This window comes from Amblyomma maculatum, chromosome 11 (assembly GCF_055883805.1).
Source record: "Amblyomma maculatum isolate TAMU_Amacu chromosome 11, ASM5588380v1, whole genome shotgun sequence".
Lineage (NCBI taxonomy): Eukaryota > Metazoa > Arthropoda > Arachnida > Ixodida > Ixodidae > Amblyomma > Amblyomma maculatum.
In genome coordinates this window covers 39,230,604-39,253,461 of record NC_139354.1, presented here as the reverse complement: position 1 = coordinate 39,253,461, position 22,858 = coordinate 39,230,604, and the positions used below count along the sequence as shown (strand labels likewise).

The following is a 22,858-nucleotide window of genomic DNA, read 5'->3' as shown; positions in this document are numbered from 1 at the left end:
TGCCCCGCCTGTTGGCAGAGGGCGCTGCAAAACACTCATAAAATTAGAAACACTGAACTCCCAGCCCAGTAACCCGGATCCACATGAGGTCTGCCTTAGCTTGTCATTTGGCCAGCTGCTGGTTAGCTGAAGGCGGACTCAGCAGCGGGGAACATTGTCCTAGCAAAGCAACGTAGGAGGAGCATCAGGCAACAAAACTGCATTGTCGGCAATCCGCTCGTTGAAGTGGGCGGTTTTCAGAGGATCCCACAGTGCTATTAGAAGGATGTCCGGTTACGGGACAGCGCTCTGGGCCACAGTTAGTAACCTCAGCGTACATCCGCCGTAATGCATCTACTTGCAGATCCTTCCGTAGGGTGTTCTGGCGAGTCCTCTCAGCTAAACTGGAAGAATGCGCCCACTTTTATATTGGGACTTTTATCTTGCTCGGATTCAAATTGGGCCACTCAGTCTACCATTGTCAAATTTCTCGACGATATAGTTGTCGGCTTGGACGTAGGTCACAGCAGAGGTCCTCGCGTGCTGAGCAGTGGTACCAGCAGTCCGGCGGGAAAACGAATTCGACAGAAGATAAGAAGATTGCTTGTTTTCATTTCTGTAATGGCCCTCACAGGGCGGGCAGTATCAATAAAGAAGAAAGAAGAAAAAGAGGGAAGTGAATAAAAGAAGTGTGCCGCTTTTATAAAACATACAAATACACTTTAGGACATACAGGAGAAATATATACAACTTAGACATACAAAAAAAAAAAAACCGCTGAAAACCTCTCGCCCTAACTGTCCAAGAAGCGCTTTATCTGCTTCACTCTGTAAAACGTCTCTGTGGCACAGCCAGCGGTGTTGTCGTCGTAATCTACGTCGTAGAGGGCCACGCCGTGCTTTTGGTGCGCGTAAAGTGAGTAGAACTGCAAGAGCTGCGAAGAGAGCGAAACGAAGGAAAAATATCACTTTACAATCAAAAACGTGAAATATTCTTGGATCCAGCAACTAACCCAGCGACAGACGGCAAACGCATTACTCATAACGCCACACCCTCAAGGATTAGCTTTGAATAATGCATGCGTTTAGTGGCACCACCTCACTAGTTTTTCTTTTCAAATCCAACCAGCAAGAAGAGGACCTAGGCAGCTCTGGGGAGAGAAAACCGAAACTTCGCAACCAAAGCTATTCGCAGCGCTATAGAGGGCGCGCTTTTTTTATGATGAAAGATACAGTTTACAGCGTTTAAAATCCATGTACGGTGAAAGCGTAAGCGTTTGTTTATGTGAAAGGTGCGTATTTCAATACAGTACGCTTTCAATGTTTCCTGAGGACAACTTTGAGGAGGCATTCTAGATAAATTAACACACTCTACGAATAAATATGCCACATTCGCTCAGATGAAAACACTTATAAGCTATAAGGGCCAATAACTATGACACAAGTGGGGCCATAGCTGGCCGATCTCGCCATTGAACTGCGGTTAGCCGACACAAACTTTCGGCGCCGACCCCAGAGCCTGCTCTGCATATTTTACGGTAAAAGAGACACAAGCGATTATTACAATTGCTACGACATGGTACGCGTTAAGGTTGTTCCTACAGTTTGCGAAAAAAATGCGAAGACGGAAACCGTGGAAACAATTGAAGTTGTTATTGTGAAAAGTATTTATCTCTGGGCCATGAACCACCTTTTTCGTGTTTATCTTTATAGACCTTCTGTCGTCTTCAGTGGAGAACACTGTGCTTTTAACTTTCAACGAGTGATTCCTATATCAATGTTCCCTTTTTTTATATACCTGAGTACTCTGTCGTACCTCAGAGCTTGTTATATCTTAATTATCTGCCTCTCCCTGCTCTCGTCTACGAAAGGATACAGAAAAATTTCCCTTCCAGTTTTCTCGCCTGTAACCCGCCGCAGGTAATTTCTATATACTAACCATACTAGCGGCATCTGGTGTTGAAGTTCAAAATTAATCAAGATAAATACGGTAATTTGATCCAGCGTGTTGGTACGCGCAATACGAGCATCGACTTGAGGTAGTCAGCAGACAAGAGCAAGAAAAATGTCGAGGGTTTTGCTAAAAGTGCTAAAAGCGTGTGACATTAAGAAATAGGTCGGCCTGTCCGTAAGCGATGAGTTGACGTATTGTACGCAGCTCAGTTTGATTTCCTATGCTGACACAATGTTACCGTGTTATAGCACTTAATAGGCACAGAAGCAGTAAGTGTGCGAGTGCCTGCATATAATGAATGTGTATGCCCCTATGTCCTCGAAAACAGTTGGAAGGCGGCGCCAATGCCGTCTTTCTGTCTCTTGTATTCTACGGGCCCACGTAGTGCTTTTGTTTTTTGATTCCAGATCACAAGGTTCCGTTATTGTGTAAGTCACAAGTTTTAAATGAGCAAGTGAAAAATTTGAAATTAATTTTTAGCACCCATAAATTTAAATTTCTGAGAAGGAGAAACAATGTTTCTTGAAAGAGTTATAAGACCTGATTTTACTGTCATATCTGGAAGGAGCTGTTAAGTAAAAAAATAGTGGTAAGGACCAGACCAGGACAAGAGCACACAAGCGCTAACAAAAGAGGCATAATTATAAGGTGTTTACTTTCTGACCCGAAAAAACTCACACAAGTCTACCTCAAAGTCGTAGCGGCAAAGAAGAAGATATTTTGTGGCAAGGTAAGGTAGAAGGTAGAAGTCTTTTACAGAATACGGGTGGCTGATGCTATGTGGGGTTACAGGCATTGTGCAAAAAATGACTGCTTGTTAAAGCGGAAAAACTACTTGTGAACTGGTACCGCAGGTGCAATAGAACAGTGCATTGTTCGCATTGTAAACACTCCATGCCTATCTTAGGCTGAAAGAGCATATAAAAAAATGCTCAAGGAAAGCTAATAAAGTATAGCCTTCGGTTGTCTGGATGGTGGGTTGTTACGACTGAAAGAGTCATCGCATTGCATCGCATTATAATGAGTTTTTCTATCATGTAGACCACCCTACAGAAAACATTGTATGAGGCAATACCCTGACATTTTCTCACACAATTTCACTCAATTCACATAGAAATCACATACAAGTCGCACATAATTGCATAAGGCCTCATAGTTTCTTGTACATTATCATAAATTATGTACGATATTTTATGACAATGATGTGCATAGTATGAGAGCCTATGAGATGAGATGAGATTTTATGAGGTTATTTCCCCGTAGAACTTTCATTAATTTTGAACTTGGCACATATTTCAGGATCTCTATTCACCGTTATTAGGCAACATTACGATGAGTATCTTTATTTACATTTAGTAGCAGATGTCAAATTTAACTGCACCGACAAACGCATTCCGTTTGTTAATTGCCATTCATTCTTAATATTCGCAGCTGCATTTCGGGGTAACAAATAAATTCCGCTTTTGAGAGCAAACAGCAGTCATCAGGCAGCGCCTGTGCACTCTCGTCCCGTCCTTGCCATTAGGGCTCTTTACTTCGCAATTAACAATGTGTACCCACTAGACAGGCAAAACGATACCTTCGATGGAAATATTCTGATAGCGGTTCTTTAGGGTTCAATGACTAGCATAAACTAAAAATATAGCTCTCATCGTTGAGCCTGCCACCTCTCCATTTTAAACAGGATGATCGACCTTACTCGTCCGTTCGTCCTTCATCCTGTTTGGGCCCAGTACAATACTTCTATTTACAGTGAGCACTTTGCTTCAAACTCTGGTTTAGATGTGGAAGGCTTCACAGTCGGTATTGACTCCATCCGTGGTAACGCAGAAGCGCAGACGGCACAGGCTTCCACCGGCCTTTAATCGTAGCTAATGGCCCAGGTACGAAAAAATCATGGGTCAAGTTAAGCTCAGCCCTCTCCATAAAACTGCCCGGACAGCTATGCGGCTTTTGACGACGTGAGCTACCTTTAATGCTTCACGATTTCCACGGGATGGCTTTCTCGTGACAGGTCACTTGCTTTGCACAGCGGGTGCAATGCACAGGGTGGGAAACCAGCAGCGAAAGACGTAGCGAATACCCTGACAAGTAGGGACTATGCGATATTACGTACGCACAAAGTATATGGCTGCGGATGCTCTATTCTGGCCTGTTTAAACTTAGGTGTAACGTTTCGATCTCGCCTATGTAGGTCAGGCGTTGTGCAGAGCACGTAGCTGAGGGTATCTAAGAGAAGCATTATGCCCCCTGTAGCACGGAAGACATTGACCTCGAGGTCAGCTTTGTGGCGTCACGTGTATTCTGAGGTGACAGCTAGCCATGTGCAACAGTTTATACTGCCCTCGCACGTTAGCGTAGAAGCCCAGAGGGCTTCGTTCTAGCTTCAATTTGCGCTGACTCCTCACGAGTGTGAAGGCTTCCGGCGGCTATCTCAACTGGCGGTTTCAGAGAAATCTCGCACCTTAAAGCCAGTGATTACCGAAAATGAACAGAAGCATTATCTGGAAAAACTTGCCTTGTAGCGCATAGTCTCGAAGGTTTCGAACATGAGCAGCGCCCGTTTGTTCTTGTTAGCGATGTAGGCGTAATCCTTAGGGCTCGTGTTGATGTTGTCCTTCCGATAACATATCTGCAGCAAAACACGAGCATTACTTACCTCGGAAGTATTTTTGAATTGACGGCGTAGAAAAATAACCCGCACGTTGTAATGTTCGCTCATTATTAGACAACATACTCTTGAGAAAACAGGCAGCAAAGTAGCTGAAAACATACAGAGCGATTTCCTTTTTACGAAAACGTTTAAGTCTGCAAAAATGTTTCTGAATTCGTCCACGAACAGGTACAAAAACTAGTGAAAAAAAAGCTAGTACTTATCGATGTTGGCATCTGACCTGACGACTTACGGATGTTGTGCGGGGCGGCGTAGGTCGTCTGGTTATCTAAGCACAAAACTTTTAACGGGTATATAGTCTAAAGTGAAAAAGACTGCCCGGTGTCTGATACCCTTCGTTTCTATAGCAACCGTCGTATAACATCTAATGCTATGAAGAAAGATGGCACCATTCTATATTGGAGTCGTGTTTAGAGACCATTTACTTATAGCATGCGTCTAGAATTTAAATCACCACTCTTGTACGCTGTGCTCATGCCGCTACTGGGTTCATTGTTTATTATACCAGGTGGTTCTGCGAACACTTAATTCTAAAAGCGGTGAGTTAGAAATAGAAAAAAAAATCATTTGTAGGGACAAACTCAGGCGTGGTGAATACAATTTGCTCCGAAACTATTATAAACACACAGCTAATTACCTAAACCCCTCTAAGTAACTTCAGTTTCGGCCTCGCAGGAAAGAAAAAGCACCCGATAGCTGGCGCTGCATGGCTTTAGAAAATGAAATTTTCTTCGTTTCGAAAACTGATATTGGGCCTGCATCGTCTTGTTCCTGGTTTTGAACTTTTCATCGGGACTAGCCACCTCCTTGTGGTAATTAAAGAGGTAATTAGTGGAAATATACTAATTTACTGGATAATTAGAGGAGTTTTCGGGATGGATCCGCCTAGGCCTAAAGTTTGTTCTAGCTATAAGGGTAAGTTCTCCTGCTTCTGCTGCACGTAACGTTCAAGCCAAGCGTTCAGACTCCACCTAAGACATTCACCACGAAGAAGCGTTGACTTGCAGGTAAATTGGTTGGAGGCGTACAATACATTGCGCTGTAGCCACCAAAGTAGCTGAGAAGGGCGAAAAAAGCAAGGAGTCAAACATGACAATGGGCAGCGGCATCAGTCGCAATGAAAAGAACAGCCAAATCAGAAAAGCATGGGACAGAAAACGGGCACTATAGGGTTGTAGAGCCGGCAGGGATGTCTATATCTTCGGCGACGCCCTACTGAAAAACCAAAAGTTCTACGTGGCAATAAGCTCACAAAATCTCATCTAATCGCGTAGACTCTCATACGGTTCACATCATTATGTGTCAAACATTTAGGCGCAACCGAGACAACACACAGACAAGATAGGACATCCTATCTTGTCTGTGTGTTGTCTCTGTTGCGCTTAAATTTTTGACAGCTATGCACCAACCTGCCCTGCTGTCTCACATCATTATTATAAAATATCGTACATAATTTATGATAATGTTCAACAAGCTATGAGACCTTATGCAATTATATGCGACTTGTACGTGATTTGTTATGTGAATTGAGTGAGATTGTGTGAGCAAATGTGAGGTTATTGCCTCATACAACTTTTTTCAGTAGGGCGGGTATTTTATCGACGTGAGCGGAGCTGCCAGACGAAGTGACATGAGAAAGTGGCGATAATACGATGCTCGCACGGGCGCAATCAATGATCGCATGATGAAGTGTGAGAAAGTAATATCCAGGAATCGAATAGTGAAAACAGCATGATAGTGCAAGAAACTCGGCGACGTAGGAACCGCCCTGTATGACAGCATGAACTGTGCACACCGCCTGTCGAATGCGGAGTTAGCTGGCGGTTCGGAGGAAAAAGAATGGCACTTCTGTATAAAGCAGCATCCATATTCATAATGTCCTCCGTCGCGGAAGACGGAGGACTTGCGCAATTCGACCATACTGAAGAAATTGTATGAGGCAATAACTTCCCATTTTCTCACACAGTCTCACTCAATTCACGTAAGAAATCACGTACCAGTCCATATAATTGCGTAAGATCTCATAGTTTCTTGTACACTAACATAAATTATGGAAGATATTTTATGATAATGATGTGCACCGTATGAGAGTTTATGTGATTTGATGAGATTGTGTGAGGTTATTGCCACGTAGAACTTTTCATTTTTCAGTAGGAGAGGGAAACGCATTTCTTGCCTTATGACTGCGGCTTCGGTACAGCAAGAGAGCGACGGCGCAGCGACAAGAGGGCACGACGGCGGGGAGAAATCGAACGACAGGAGGATAGGATGACTGGTCAAGATGGAATTTGAGTCCATAGAGGGCTGTTGGAGACAGGTGGCGGAGGTACATTGAGTGGTGCAGGCGGGGACTATCGTGGAAGGGCTGCGCACGTTGGCGCAAATCCAGCTACAAAGGATGTGATGGTTGTCGAGGATTCTTCATGGATTCATAACGGATAGTCGAGTGGATAGAGGAGGGCGGGGCCGAAGTGGTGGTAGTGGCAACTTTCATGGCGTGGCGGCTGCATCATCATATATTTTACCGGGGTTGTCACATGCGGAATCCGAGAGCTTGACGGAAAAACGTCTGTGTCTTGCTCCTGGATGCCGCGTCGAAGTGTGGGATCGAGCGGCTTAGTTTTTAAAGAATAAGGGGGAACATCCTTGTTTCGGGAATTAGGGAATGCTATTCACAATCGAGATGATACACCATCGGCAGTACAAAAAGCCCATCGTGCACACCAGAACGTCGAGTAGCAGCTCATTGTCTCTTGAGGACGTCGAAGGCAATACGTTGCATCCCTTCAGTGACGATTCGCGGGTTTCTGGCCGGCGCTTTGAAAGGAATCGTCGCATCTACCCTTCACGATGTTGCTAACCTTGTCAGATTCGGACATGGAAGAATTGACGCGTTTGAAGAGGTCCACGACGTCCTCTATATAACTTGAAACTATTGCCTCGTGGCGCTGGTTGCAGGTATGGAGGCATTTTTCGACGCTTAGTTTGCGCACGGCGGGATGCCTGAACATTTCTGAAAAGTTTGCTTGAAGAAATGCGACGTTTGAAATCAGGATCTTGATAGCAGAACCATAGACCGGCTAAATCAGTCAGATAAAATAAACCTTTCCGGAGCTTGGTGGTATCGTCCCACTAGTTTTAGGCGCTAACGCGTTCGTACAGTCAGAGCCAATCGCCAATCAACTGGTCATCAGCGCCCCTGAAGAAGCTGGGGTCACGCCGTCGGAGCCCACCAGAACAGGATGGAAGTCCAAAGAATGGGGGTAGCTGTCGGGCCAGGATAGGGGTCTAGCTGGTGGCTTCGGGCATAGCGGATGCCGAAATGAGGGTGCGGCTACGAAGTTTTATATTGAGAAGAGGGAACGAGCAGCAGCCTCCACCAAATGTAAGGGTACGTTATTCTGCTTCATGTATACGTAACTTGTAAGCTAAGTGTTCAGGCCGAGCGCTCAAGTAAGAAGCGCATTTTCTTCTTGGCTTCTTGAAACTTGGCGCGTATGCCTAGGTGTATTGGCACATACAAATTTTCACAGACGATTACGACAAAAAATGTTAGAGCCAAGTGGGTATTTCGAACAATGTAGCGATGAAAAACGACAGAAGAATATGAAAAGTAAAATAACAAACAAATCCAACGCAGCATCGCCTTATTTCACATCAGGCGACTTTCACCATAGGATCGTCTGACTATAGTCACCGTGGTAGGGTGATGCGCTACAAAGCATTTCTTCTATTTTGACCTATTTTAAGCAATTTTGAAAGTGTTCGCGAAACCATCTGGTATTTAAACCTTAGTGCACGAAAACTGAAATCATTCTGTGTTTTTATGCAGACCATTGGTTAGGAAGATAATTTGAGAACAGTACCACAAGGAATTCTTCTTGGTGCGCCATTTCCTAAACCATCAGGACCGTGCTACCACATATAAGTCACACTTGTGAGTGCCTACGGCTCCTTGTTAAGAAAAAGGAACAACTAAAAAGTAAAAAAAGCACTCGACGCACAAATACAATATTATATATACAAAGGTAAAAATAAAAATTAGGTGCTTTAAAATTACATTCTTCCACGCATTTTCGCGCAGTCCTTCCAGACGTCCGCTCTCGCTGATGACGCACCGCGCACTGTTTCGCTCCTCCGATCGCTATCACTCACACCATGACGGCCTATTCGTTGCGGAAGAAGTCTAATAAAACGCCAGAAACAAAACAAAAAACCCCTAAATGTCACAAAGAAAACTACACGTACAACGCACGGCACCGACAACAATTCAGCCTACTCGCCGGATATAGGTATACACATAAGAATTTCAACGCTGCACGAAGACGCGAGCAAAGGCGGAAGTTGGGACGCTCCACTAATAGAGAGATTTAGCACACCGTGATCCGCCACCGCGCGTCCCACTGCGCATGCCCAGATCACTTCGATGCCGATAGATGGCGCCACATACTGGATGTCGGCACATAGACCTGCCGCATCGCAACCAATCAGCTTGTGCGCCCCGCCCACGAGCGGTAGAGGGCCACGGTGGTGGATCGCGGATCACGGTATGCTAAATCTCTCTTATGACAAAAGGCGAAGACGGCCGCCGCCAAGGCGGGAATTTTCATCGCAAGAAGTGAACCGCTAACACGCTAGGGCAAGACCACAATGCCTCAATAGCGATCTCTGAGTCTGACGTGTTCGAAGCCATCAATAACAAGTTTCCGCTTTCAAAGCCGCGATGATGCACTCTAAACAAAAATAAGCCCATAAGTGAATAAAAAGAGGGTAGCATGTCTTCTAACGCACTCTATTTTTAGAACACGGCATTGATTCAAGCTCTGGGGTACAGTTTCATCACTTGAAGTACAAATACCTGTGGGCGGCACTGGAAGCTGATTTTCACTGTCAAACATACGAGTCTCCTGTAATTTTCAGCATTTTAAACGATGTTTTAACGATTTCTAATTCCTAACCTGAAAACACCTGGTGCAGCCATCGAAGAACTCCTGCCATTGCTAATGGGAGGAAATAAGGGATTTAGTGAATGAAAATCTACCCCAGAGTGGAGAAAATGCCACGATAGGGAGTGCACAAGATACGTTGCCTCCTTTCTACTCTTTAATGGGAGCTTTGTGTTCAAAGTGGAGGTAGACCTCCCTTGCCAGGCGGACCCCTACAGAGCACGATAAAACACCTTTTAAAGGGAAGCTGGTAGGTTCACCCAAGTTCATGTGCATGATGCGCAGCTCACCTCTGCGTAGCGCACTGCGGAGAAAGACTCTGGGGTCCCGGAGGTACCTCCTGTCCAGCTTGAGCTCATTCGATACTTTAACACGGCCATGGTGTTGGACGACAGGAACAGGACGTCTGGCTTGATGCCGAGCGACGAAAAATTTGCGGCGATCAGCGACTACACAGGAAACAGAGCGGACCGCAATCAGCACGTGACATTAATGAGACTATGATAATATTATTAGGAATTGAAGAAAAGTGGACAAGCGACAACGGTTCTATAACTCTTCAATCCAAAGCAAAATACTTGCACTAGCTTTACTACTGGGGAAGATAATAGGAAATTAAAAGGACTATTCTTATCAATTCATTGATTCTGATTCTACTGAAATTCTTTGTTTTATTTGATTTCTGATTCTATTTTGTTCTTGTCATTTTCTTACTATTATCTCACTTCCCTGCTGAAAAACTTCTATGAGGCAATAACCTCACATTTTCTCACACAATCTCACTCAATTCGCATAAGACATCACAAACAAATCGCATAAAATTGCATAAGATCTCATAGTTTCTTGTATACTGTCATAAATGATGCGAAATATTGTATGATAATGATGTCCACCGTATGAGAGTCTATGCGATTTGGTGAGATTTTGTGAGGTTATTGCCCTGTAGAACTTTTGGTTTTTCAGTAGGGTTACATTGTATTCATGCTCTTATTGGCGATTTTCCCCCCCACATTCTCGGTTAAAAGCCTTGAAATGAACCTAATAGTGTGCGCCTCAACCGTGAAATAAGGAGCTTGTAACGCTGCCGAGGCTCAAATCTATTAGCGATTCAGGGTGCTCAGGACGCCCTTCCTAACGAAAAAATTCAGGGAGATGAAGAGTGCCGCCTCTCAGAATGAAAACAAACTCTCTCTGACATTTCCTTCAGGCTGAAATTGTGTACCGTATTTGCCAAAAGTAACCAGGCCACATAGTTTTCTTCTCGCTTATATTCTAAAGCCAACATGGATACCCGTAGGATCATAACTCGTTCAGAAGCGAGGACAGGAGCTCGCCTTTACTTTGCATAGATTCACAGCTTCAGAAGTGGTACGATTCCTCTGCTACCCGGCAGAGAAGCGGAACAAGCAGCCTCATTACTTTGGGCAAAGACGACACAACCGCAACTAAACATGAATGACGGAAAGCGTGGTTTGGAGCGCCGCCAGCGCCGCGAAGCGATAGTCATCGGGTGCGCGATAAAGCCCTCGATACCTTTACCACGGCTGACGATAGGTGGTGCGCGGCTCTCTTTGACTGCTTTTTTAAACGTGTCCGATCGGCGCGTAGATAGCGCGCTCGTTCCGTGTGCGTCTCTGTGTTTTGCTCGCGGATGCAGCCTCACACTCCAGGGCAACGTGATGTCTTGTCAGTGCAGGAACCCGAAAATGGACGCAATGTTTCCGCAGCTAGCGTGCCTCCTGTGCTTTTTAGGAATGGTGCAGGATCTAACAAAATAAATATTATGGCCTGAGTCGTGCGCTTTCAAATGAATCCCACAGGAAGAGAGATGTTTTGTGTCCAAATCAAGGAAGCAACAAAAAAGAAAAGACACACTGAGAGCACTGCAGAGGTCTATCTGTATTACAGAAACGTAAAAGCTGCTTTTTAGTAGCTTCCAGAGTGTCATGACTAAGAACTTTTTAGACATGACTAAACATTCAATCAATCAAACATTGGTCACGCACATTAGATCTCCGATCAGGCTGACTCATGAGACAAGTGATTATCAATGATGACTAAACTATAATGATCACATGACATGCCTAGACATGACATGACATTTACACACAACTTCTCATTCATGACTACCAGTCTCATCTTCATGTGATGTGGTATTACACGTTCATTTTGTATCTATATTTTGCTTCTATTGCATGTTTTGCCTCCATGCTTTGCGAACACGTTTTCGAAAACACAGCCAAGTAAGGCTCTCGCCTTAAAAACAAGCAGTAAGGCAAAAGTGAGCTAGAGCAGCCAGTAAGGTTTGACAACAAATGAAACTGTCGCATGACGTTATGCCCCGTATTGCCCGCGACGTGCGAGAGCTGTGGCAGTGCAGCGCGCTCAATTTCTGGTTCAGCTAAGAAAAGTGCTATCTTCACTTGCACTTTGCACTCTGTATCCGTGATCAAAAGACGGAGAAACGCCTACGTAACGAGCGCGCTGGCTACTCGGCGATCGGGCACAGTCGTAAAGCAGGATGGATGGATGGATGGAATATAGGAGCGTCCCCTTTGAAACGGGGTGGTAGCAGTAGCTAGCTCATTTTCGAGCTGCGCACCATCTATCGTCGGCAGCCGCAAACGTGCTGAGAGCACTATCTCACACCCGATCACTATCGCTTCACGGTGCCGGCGGCAGACCAAGCCACGCTTTAACTCATTCATGTTGTCTGTGGGTCGCTGTATACACTTTTAGAAGTTCCGAGGATGCAAGTTCTGCGTTTAGGCCAACAATCTGCCCAAAGGTGAGAATGATACATTTTTGAAGATAAAATTCCGAGAGCACTAAAGAATTTGCTCTTGGACTGGATAAATGCGTAAGCCTGGGCGTTGCTGTGTTGTCCGCGATGTGTTAGCGGGATTCCACGACTGACACATACTGCGCCTCTTCTTTTGTGTAGGCCAATTATAGACCGCCGGTGTACTTTGATGCGCGTTCAACGGAACGCTGGCTGTGTTTGTCAAAGGGCGTGCGATGTACCATGTGCAGAAGTTCAGGCTTTCGCACTTCCCCACAACAGATTCTGCAGTGCTCTTAAAATTTTCGAGACTGCAGTTGGTTGATGATCCCTCTTTAAACACTTTCTGATAATTTCCAGTCATTTGTGCACGGAAATCACGGCGTTTCCCGCTCGTTCACGTTCAAACATTTTTAATTTCCCTCCACCGGTAGTTAGGCTACGTCAATAGATGTCGAGTATTACGTGGCCTCACTTGCACGTCGCCATTACCCTGAGCGGCTATTTCGAAGTCCGACTGACTTAAGTGGTTCTAATATACCTAATTACTCTACATGCACCAAATTGACACACAAGCTCATTCTTGATGCTCTTAAAGATGCTACCATTGGTTTCGCTCAACGTCGTTGGAGTGCGTTATACTCATGTTCACACAAACTGCCGACAGAAACCCTGCAAAGATAGACACTAATGCTTACACATTAAAAATATTCACGCGTACAGTTCGTGCCTTGCGAAATTACCCATAAAAGCCACTGTGGCCCGACAACTTTTGGCCTGTCCTGTGTCCTGAATTCTGCTTTCGCAGTGCTGTCTTTACGACGTTTAGGCGCAGGTTCCCGGTCAACGCTTTGTCGTCATTGTCAGAAAGCGTCCTTAAAGCAAACCAGAACTTGGGAAGCTCGTGGAATGCAAGAGTAGCGACAACCAATAAAAAATTAGGGGGACACTTAGCTCCGCCATTAAGGGTATGAATGCGATAGCGTTACACATACACACGTACGAGTTGTTTTCGCTCTTTAGTTTTTACTTTTTTTTTGTATTTATCAGTTTATTATTCACCGACATTTAGCACCACCAAACATTAATCAATTCTGAGCAGTTTGACACCTTTGAACGTATTTTTCCTTTTTTTCAATAATTTCAACTATTTATGTGATCAATTAGATACCCTACATTTTCTTAACTAGCATCATCAAGCAATGAAATTTTATTGTGAGCATTTTGAAACTTTTGTACACATTTTTGCTATTTTTGCTCTTCTTTATTTCATCAGTATATGATTTCTATTCGTCATCGCCTATCACATGTAATCTTTAGTCACAGAGCCACAAATTACCATGGTACGATTTTCTAAACGCAGACCTCTATTATTTACGACACGCAGTGCCGAGCACTGCGCCGATGGCTTTTCGACTGAAAGAGCTGTACAAGCTATCAATTAAAAAAGCAGTGAGCATAAAAAAAGCCAGCCGGTCCAAGCGGCACAGCCATGTTGAATGCGTCGCGTCAGCGTCACATGGACCGCTAGCGTCGGGCGGATGCTGGTGCCAAGCATCCTGTGCGTAAGCGAACTGTCCTTCATATTAAACGTCAAGATGATGCAGCAGCACCCTCGCCGGCTACATAATAGCACTGGAGGTACAGGGATGATCATATTGTCACGTGGTGACAATGCCGTCGGAAACAAATGAGGAGACTTGATCTTCACACGAACTACAACCCTTTATTGGGCTGACTTGCGCCCGCAAATCAAATAAAGCAATGGGCGGCGGCGATAGCAACAATCGTGCTTGGTGGTCGTCGATCAATAAATGCCCGTTTCACGCCTGAGAGCTCGGTTTAAAGGTTACGAAGAAAGATCGAGATAAAACTGCAACCGGTAACTAGCACACCCCGGAATATTGTAGAAACACACGCGAATCACTGGAATATTCGAGATATATCTCGGTGCACGGATATTTCTCGCGACAAAAGAAATTAATAAAACAAAGAATACATAATTGAATTGTGCGCAGGAATCGCAGTGATAAGGCCGCTTGACGGCGGCTGTAGAAAAAGAAGAAATAAAGTTTTCAATGGTTCGCGGCAATATAACGGATGCTTCACTCTCACAATAGCAGTGTCTTTCTGCGCGTGTCAGTTCATGTAGGCTGGTGCCAATTTTCACTTGCGTAGTCACCATTAGAGTTTTTTGTCTGTTCACGTTGCTCTTCCTTTCACATTTTCACCAGAACGAAGACGTCAGGGTGTTTTTCTCGCGCCATGCTTTTATCGCGCTATGCTTTTCTCGCGCGATCCATATAACAATATGTGCACTGATATTTTTTCCTTCGACTAATAGACTCCAGTCTTGCTTTTCACATTTAATTTGTTTCATTGAAATCGAGATTGTGCTGATTTCCCGTAAACTTTGCAGTTACGAAAGCAGTTGCTTACCAGGCTCGATATCGATGATATCGATGTTGCATTGGGCGGAGGACCAGTATTCCTCTTTGTGCGACAATTGATTTCAGATTCCTGTAGAAAAACCTTCCCCGCGCACACAATCCCGTTCTTCTATACAATGCATGTGCCTTCTCCTCTGACAGCAAGTTCCAACCCACTTTTAGACGGTCGAAATATAGGCTTAGCGGCAAGAGTTTGTGCTAGTTTCTTAGTGCTCAGCATTGATATTTTGGCGATATACTACGCGTCCCAGTTAAATATAACCGCTTTAGAGAGAGAAAAAAGAGATCTTCCTTCTTGATCAGTAAAATCAACTGAGGAGGAGGAGGAAGATGAGAAGGAAAGGCAGGGAGGTTAACCGGTAAAGGAACTGGTTTGCTACCCTGCACTGGGGGAGAGGGGTACGTGGATATAAAAGTTGTGGCTGAGAGAGGGATGGGGGAAGACAGTACAGTCACATCACAGACATGTGACATCACATCACGTCACAGTCATATCACGTAACATAAAAAATCATAGTCTTTCGATCAGTCCTGTGCTTTTCATAAGCGGAGCAGGGCCTGGGAGGCCTTAATCGCAGACGATCGCCGTGGCCAGGGACCTAGAACCTTAATTTCAGTCAGTGGGCGTCCATCTAGACGCTCCAGCGCACGGCATAGACACTGTCTTTCCTCGCTGTATATGGGGCACTCACAAAGAATGTGGCCTGAGGGATTTTGGAAATCAACTGACATATTCTGAAGCATTTTTATTTTAATTCACCATCATTCTACTAAAATAATAATATAGTTAGGTCAATTTATCAATTGGCCTTAAATGAAGGGTGTCACGTGACCAGCTTCCTGCTTATATCTTTAGCCCCGTTCTCATGGAAAGTAATAATGACAGCGCTGGAAGCAAGGTGATTTTGTTCCCTCGCGTGTCGGGAAGCTGAAGGAGCATTGCTGTCGAGAAAAAGCTTTTGTTGAGTGCTCTACCATTAAGGCCCGTAAAAACTACTTTGCATAAAGGCACCTTGATGCGCATGTTTCATTCAGCTGCTTTTCAATACGACGATCCTCAGTTTGCTAAAAACTAGTTCCTCAAGCCAATGAATAAATGTTAACTCATTAGTGGTTAGAATTAATAAAGGTTGGATAAAAACAGACAAACTGCAGACTAGATCGCGTGACATTCAACAGTCCTCACTTGTTTTGAAAGGGAAAAGACACACCATCTCCATGGAAACTTTGGCGGACACTTACGGTCTGCCCTTGAGAGTATGAGAAGAAAGTTTTAATGACTTACTCCTATAGGGCCACCCTTGCGGATCTTCATTCGCGTACATGCGCTTAGCCATTCGATTATCGCTCGTCAAAATATTTTTGCCTCCATTATCTCATATATCCTATTATGTACAGGGGTAGTCAAAAGATGCCGGGTGGCAGGTTCTACTTCTGGTCGGCACATTCTGGCACTTGAGATCCCATTAAAGCAATGAATTATCTTGGAGGTTGGAATAATGCTTCTTGTACCTGCATAAACATTTTTAGACTTGGGGCTGTCGTAGCTGCCTATCTATACTGCTCAGAAGAAGACCGTGTGGCCTGGAAACTTTCGACTACCATCTTCATCAGACATACGAGAGGCACACTTCCGATGTTTAGAGGCTCTGCATGAGGCTTCAAGCGGTCGACGCCGATATCGCCGACTATTCCTACCGACAAGGTATTGTTAACGCGCTCGCACTGAAAGCCTGTCATAGGCATGCTCGGCGCAAGCCTTTATGCGTTCGTACTCGCGGTGGCCGTCATCATCATCATCATCATCATCATCATCATCATCATCATCAACAACAACAACAACAACATCAGCCTGACTATGCCCACTGCAGGGCGAAGGCCTCTCCCATAATTCTACAATTAACCCTGTTCTGTGCTAGCTGCATCCACTCGACCCCTGCGAACTTCTTAACCTTTTCCACCCACCTAACTTTCTGCCGCCCCCTGCTACGCTTTCCTTCCCTTGGAATCTAGTTTGTTACCCTAAGCGACCATCGGTTATCCTCTCTTTGTACTTCATGTCTTGCTCATGCCCATTTTTTCTTTATTTCCACTAGAATGTTAGTAATTTCAGTTATTTCTCCGAGACCCACTCTGCACGTTTTCTCTCTCTTAACGTTACCCCTACCATTTTTCGTTCCATAGCCCTCTGCGCTGTCCTTAACTTAAGTAGAACCCTTTTCTTCAGCCTACACGTTTCAGCCCCTAGGTGAGCACACGTTGTATAGCCCTGAACGTATGTAAACTGTGACCTCATGTGAAACACCACTCGACATAAATAAAAGCACCGCTTTTGACGTCGCGGTCTAAGAGTGTGTGTGACTCGAGATTTCAGGATTACTGTCGGCTTGATTCACATGGAATGAGTTACGCGAGTTGGCAGCACCTACCACGCATATGAGGCCTCGTGGCGTCTACAATCCGATAGATCGTCAGGCTGTATAGCCCTGTTCCCTACCAACTACCACCTTCCAGAGCAGTGCTCTTTATTTTTGATCACAAGATCAAACGCCGCAGTTTCTGCAGGACGAGGTCACTATAAGCTGGCGTGTTCAAGCCTGGGTTACGTTAAGCGGCGATAACCGGTACGTTCCTCATGTAATGTCGTAACACACGAGTGTTGGAAACGCAATAAAGGAGACAACTCCGGCAGCACAATTCATTGGCCAAATACTGGAACTGTTTTGGCAGTGTCCGACTCAAAAAAGAACCAGTTCATTTCCAATATAACATCAATATTGGGCCGGTTATTTGCGCCCCATGGAAAATAGGGACATGAAATGGTGACCAAGTTGATGCTGTTTAAACCATAAGGCGAACGGTCGGGTCCCGCTGAAAATGCACTGTAGAAAAGCCGGAAGCATGGCTTTGACAATTGGTAGCTGTCATGGTGACATGGCCGGGACTAATTGGTCAGAGGCTTACATGACGTCTAGATGTCCACAAGGCAAATAACTCTCATATATACTTCGAAATGCGGGCTAAGGCTGGCATCGAAGCCGGGGCCACACACAATACAATACTAAGGGGTACGTGTGACAGACTAGAGGCGCGATTTAAGGCTAATTAGTAATTCGAAAAGGATCAAAGTGTATGCTCCTTAGCGAGGATTTGGAGGGGCCGCCGCAGATAGGAGTCATGAACGCTGTCAGGTCACACCCCTAACGCAGAGCTTGAGTGTACCTATTTTTTTTTTGCCATTCCAAGCTTAACTGGCATGGATCGATTGAAATGTCCATTAAAACGTATGCGACACCATGGTTTCGCATTGCTATTTGAGAATGATTATTCTACAGTGCATAGGCAACCTATGCTACAATGAAGATCAAAAAACGAGAGCGAAGCTCATAAAATTCAGCGCTCTCCAAGTTTCTTTTTCTTGTTGCATTGTGCTTTTGAAAACTCCAGAGCCTCAGCAGCTGTAAAGCCATATATATGGTGATCGACTGCAGAACGCGTGTCGATTTTTCCTTACTGAGGAAGTTCGTACGTTAATTGCTGTTAACCATCAACTCTGTTTTCAAAGAAGCGCACAAACAGCTTTAGTAGAACTGCTTACAGTTCATTTTGGCAGGCGCCTGAGACGATCGTAATGTATAAATACCTATAGACTAGTATTTTAAAAAAATTACATATAAAGAAATTCAATACACTGTGCGTTCGAGAAATTTGCTAGTGTAACACTTCGAATGTTATAAATCAATGAATTCTTCCAGTTTTTTCACTGTCTTTAAGGAGGCACCTTTTAACAGATTAAAGCATGGACTGCATCGAGTACAGCCAGATACAAATTAACTTTGCCCTTAAGCTCCGTCCGCAATGATGCTAGCCTCCGTCTAGTATTGATTCTTGTCCATTGACGCGAGCCTAATCAAAAGATAAAATTACAAATGCATCATGATACCTCTGAACTGTTTATTAAATAGTTATAACCAAAATGGTCGTTTCGTTTGCTGCTGCGACTGCATAGGAGAAGGTTACGCCACACATCCCACCGATGGCAATAGTTAGGGATTTTTCACCCCGCCGGGGTGGCGCAGTGGTTGCGGCGCTCGACTACTGTTCCCAAGGACGCGGGATCGAATCCCGGCCTCGGCGGCAGCTTTTCGATGGAGGCGAAAAGCAAGGCGCCCGTGTGTTGTGCGATGTTAGTGCACGTTAAAGAACCCCAGGTGGTCGAAATTTCCGGAGTTCTCCACTACGGCGTCTCTCATAGCCTGAGTTGCTTTGAGACGTTAAACCCCACAAACCAAACCAAACCAGTTATAACCAAAATGGTCGTTTTGTTTGCTGCTGCGACTGCACAGGAGAAGGTTACGCCACACATCCCACCGATGGAAATAGTTAGGGATTTTTCACCCCGACGGGGTGGCGCAGTGGTTGCGGCGCTCGACTACTGTTCCCAAGGACGCGGGGTCGAATCCCGGCCTCGGCGGCAGCTTTTCGATGGAGGCGAAAAGCAAGGCGCCCGTGTGCTGTGCGATGTCAGTGCACGTTAAAGAACTCCAGGTGGTCGAAATTACCGGAGTCCTCCACTACGGCGTCTCTCATAGCCTGAGTTGCTTTGGGACGTTAAACCCCACAAACCAACCAATAGTTAGGGATTTCTTTGAAGGTTTTTCAAATTTATAAGAACATTAAGTTTGATTTGTGAGGATTAACGTCCCAAAGCAACTCAGGCTATGAGAGACGCCGCAGTGGAGGACTGTGGAAATTTCGACCACCGCTTTCTTTAACGTGCAAAGTAGATTCATTGTCAGTGCAGCGTGGCGGTTTAGTATTAGGCCATAATTCTGATCAATTTCAGTCTTCTAGTAACAGCAATTGACTACCCCGCCGGGGTGGCGCAGTGGTTACGGCGCTCGACTACTGCTCCCAAGGACGCGGGATCGAATCCCGGCCTCGACGGCCGCTTTTCGTTGGAGGCGAAAAGCAAGGCACCCGTGTGTTGTGCGATGTCAGTGCACGTTAAAGAACCCCAGGTGGTCGAAATTTCCGGAGTCCTCCACTACGGCGTCTCTCATAGCCTGAGTCGCTTTGGGACGTTAAACCCCAGAAACCAAACCAAACCATAGTAGAGAAATTTAACTGACCGTGATCCGCGATCCGCCACCGTGACCCTCTACCGCGCGTGGGTGGGGCGCACAAGCTGATTGGTTCCGACGCGGCAGGTCTATGTGCCGGATGGATGGATGGACAGATGGATGGATGGATGGACGGATGGAGGGAATGTAGGAGCGTCCCCTTTGAAACGGGGTGGTAGCCGTAGCTGTCGTGCTCCTTTTTCTACCTATATCTTAATTATTGGTTTAGATTGGTTGACTAAACCATCATGCTATTTATTAAATTTTTGTTTCTACATTACTAACATTATGTCACTTCTCTGCTTTTAAGCCACTAATCTTCCAGTAGTTTTTTTTGCCGATATCAAGTATGTGGCGCCATCTATCGGCGTCAAGAGGATCTGGGCATGCGCAGTGGACCGCGTGGTGGCGGGTAACGGTAGCGGATCGCGGATCACGGTAAGCTAAATCTCTCTAATGTCACTCTCATCTCCTTAAACATCCCTGCGGCAACAGCTTCCTTAGGTCAGTGGATTCAAACACGTTATCAGGCGCTTACAACATCAGGTGGCATCTTCACAGTTGACGTCCACACGCCTGGAGGCCTTGGCTGGGATGATGAATCGTATACATAGAAGTGCGTAATGAGTATTAGAATGGTGATCGGGAAGTTCCTGAAAACAGAAAAAAAGCTTTGAGAGTGCTGCAGAGACCTGTTATTGGAGGAATGCGAAATTGTGTGCGTTGGCTGCTTTTTAGTAGTCTCCTAAAGTGTCATGACTCAGCACTTCTAAGAGTCATGATTGATTAACTTACACAAGTCGTTTAATTCGTAGTCATGCACACCGTATCTTCGATTTTAACTCATGACAAGGGACTGACTCATGGCCAAACTATAATGACTTACGTGACATGACAAGGCATGACATGTCATTTATATACCACTTATCATTGCATACACATTCATGAATGTCAGTCTGATCTTTATATGACGTCCTCTCAAGTGTTAAATTTTGCTTCCATGTTTTGGTTCCGCTTTTTGCTTCCAATTTTAGTGCACAAGTCTTCGCAAACGTAGAAAAGTAAAGTTTTCGCCTTAAAATCCACGCAGCCCCTCATCTGCTATGTGCCTAAGAACGCCGGCCGAGCTTAGCATTATTTTTATTCAGGAATTACTATAGCCTTGATAGCTTTGCAGAAATACAGGAAAGAACACAGACAGCTATCGTGTACAAATGTAAATGGGCGCTGAAAGCCAGCACCAGAGGGGGAGGAGAAAGAACACGGGCTCGATGTTCCAACACTCGCGCGTGTCCTGGAGACCTCTGGCTGTGTTCGCAGTATCAACGCTCTGTCAAACGTCGTTCCATAGCGCCCGAAATTATATTGGCGTGAAAGCGCTTAAACGATCATCAAAGCTGAGCAAAATGATTGCACGTGCTCCGCGGGTTGCCGGGACGATTTGAGAAGTGACACTGGAGATTTTTTTTTCCACAGTATGATGTGTTGACTATCAGTTACCACTTCTTTCTTTGCAGGGATTTCAGCACGCGTAGACAAACTGACATCAGCCGACGCGCTGCCATTACTGCGAGATCTTTCTCAATGCCCGAGTTGCTTGCGGCAATAGATGAACCTAAACGGAAGACATCACCCGGTTCAGACGCCATTCTATAGAAATATACAAGAACCTGGGTGAAGCGGTACTCCCTAAAGGTCTGAACACCATTAACAAAGTATGGCTTGACGACTGTATAGCTGGGGCCATTAAATAGGACATTGTGATCCCCATTCCAAAACAAGAGAAGCCACCGACGGACCTGGGCAACTTCCGGCCTATTTCTTTAAGGTCAGCTTTGTGCCTTGTCCAGTCTGACAGGGAATTGTCGTGGTGGCTGGAGTACCACAGGTTCTACAATCTCGCTCAAATTGGCTGCTGTCGTCAAGCCCTAGATACTGGAAGTTGCCTGGCTGTCTTGGCGTTGCAAGATCTGTCGCGAGCAGGTAGCCATAATGTATGTACCATTGTCACCATATATGTCGAACATTCCTTTTAACATTCCTTGATGGAATAAACCTTGATTACCGTGCGCGTTTGCGAGGTTTCTGTCTCCGTACATCGACTCCAATTGTTTACATTCCACAATGCGACGATATTTCATAAGAATAGAGGGGAGCATGTGTTCAGATACTCACTTTGAGACCTCTTTGAGCATAGTGGCCGTGCCGGAGTTAGAGCGTTGAAAGTCACGGTTGATGATGCCCAGAAAAATGTGGGCTTCCTCACTTCCGGCAAGCTTCTTCTGGTCTCTGCTGAGGCGCTGCATAAAGCGGAGCGGTCATGCATGTTTATACATTCTGGTTAGCACAGCCAAAGAGCAGTGTGAATGTGTTTTTTATTTTTCTGACGCAGCGTTTATAGAACAACACTGAGGCTGATAATACCTTTGAGCGCACGGCTCTACGTAGTTGCAATAATACCTTATTTGTCACACTGTACCTGAATGCGTATGTGACCGCCAATAAGCGCAGTTATTCCAATGTGTAAAACTAGTCTCTGCTCTTGCGTAAAATTATCACAGGGGTAGCCAAGAGGTTAGAGCATCTGTGCAGCGAGCCGACAGAACAAGGTTTAAACCCGACCGTCAAAGGGCACTAGTGGATGATATGCTGATAAGGTTTCCCTTAGCCGACTGATCGGGCTAGTATTAGGAACAAATTACATCGGAAATGATTCGTGTCCCTACCTCGTTTAAAGGAAATGCCTTGTTCCACGGTACTCTTCGACTAAAGCTGCCTTTCGGCACTAAAAATTCACTGCCATCATCATGATTTAGGCAAGAACGCAAAGAAATTTGGTAGGAATTTGACATACAAAGACAAGAATTATATTTTAGGATAGACATATTTGCAGATTGATTATAATTCATGGCATTGAGAAGTAATGACCATGAATTCGAAGAAATTATTTG

The 22,858-nt window shown here is 45.1% G+C and overlaps 1 protein-coding gene across 2 annotated transcripts; it reads right to left on the bottom strand.

Moving 5' to 3' along the window:
• Positions 1 to 590: 590 nt before the first annotated feature.
• LOC146173568 (uncharacterized) lies at positions 591 to 22,735 on the bottom strand. 2 transcript variants are annotated; one of them, XM_084583718.1, is made up of 6 exons: positions 22,634 to 22,735; positions 22,083 to 22,207; positions 20,446 to 20,560; positions 9,843 to 10,001; positions 4,451 to 4,564; positions 591 to 913 (listed from the first exon to the last, which is right to left on the bottom strand). In XM_084583718.1, the coding sequence occupies exons 2-6, from the start codon at positions 22,100 to 22,102 to the stop codon at positions 773 to 775; spliced, it is 549 nt and encodes a 182-aa protein (XP_084439844.1). In that variant the 5' UTR covers positions 22,103 to 22,207; positions 22,634 to 22,735; the 3' UTR covers positions 591 to 772. The 2 variants fall into 2 exon arrangements, with proteins under 2 accessions (XP_084439844.1, XP_084439845.1); XM_084583719.1 differs by lacking the exon at positions 9,843 to 10,001.
• Positions 22,736 to 22,858: the final 123 nt, after the last annotated feature.

Coding starts and splice junctions, on each gene's coding strand:
- LOC146173568 (XM_084583718.1), bottom strand. CDS start 22,102: ATGCTCAAAGAGGTCTCAAA. Junction 10,002..20,445: donor TGAAGATGCCACCTGATGTT/GTAAGCGCCTGA, acceptor TTTCCTGTGTAG/TCGCTGATCGCCGCAAATTT. Junction 4,565..9,842: donor CCGCAGTGCGCTACGCAGAG/GTGAGCTGCGCA, acceptor GTTTTGCTGCAG/ATATGTTATCGGAAGGACAA.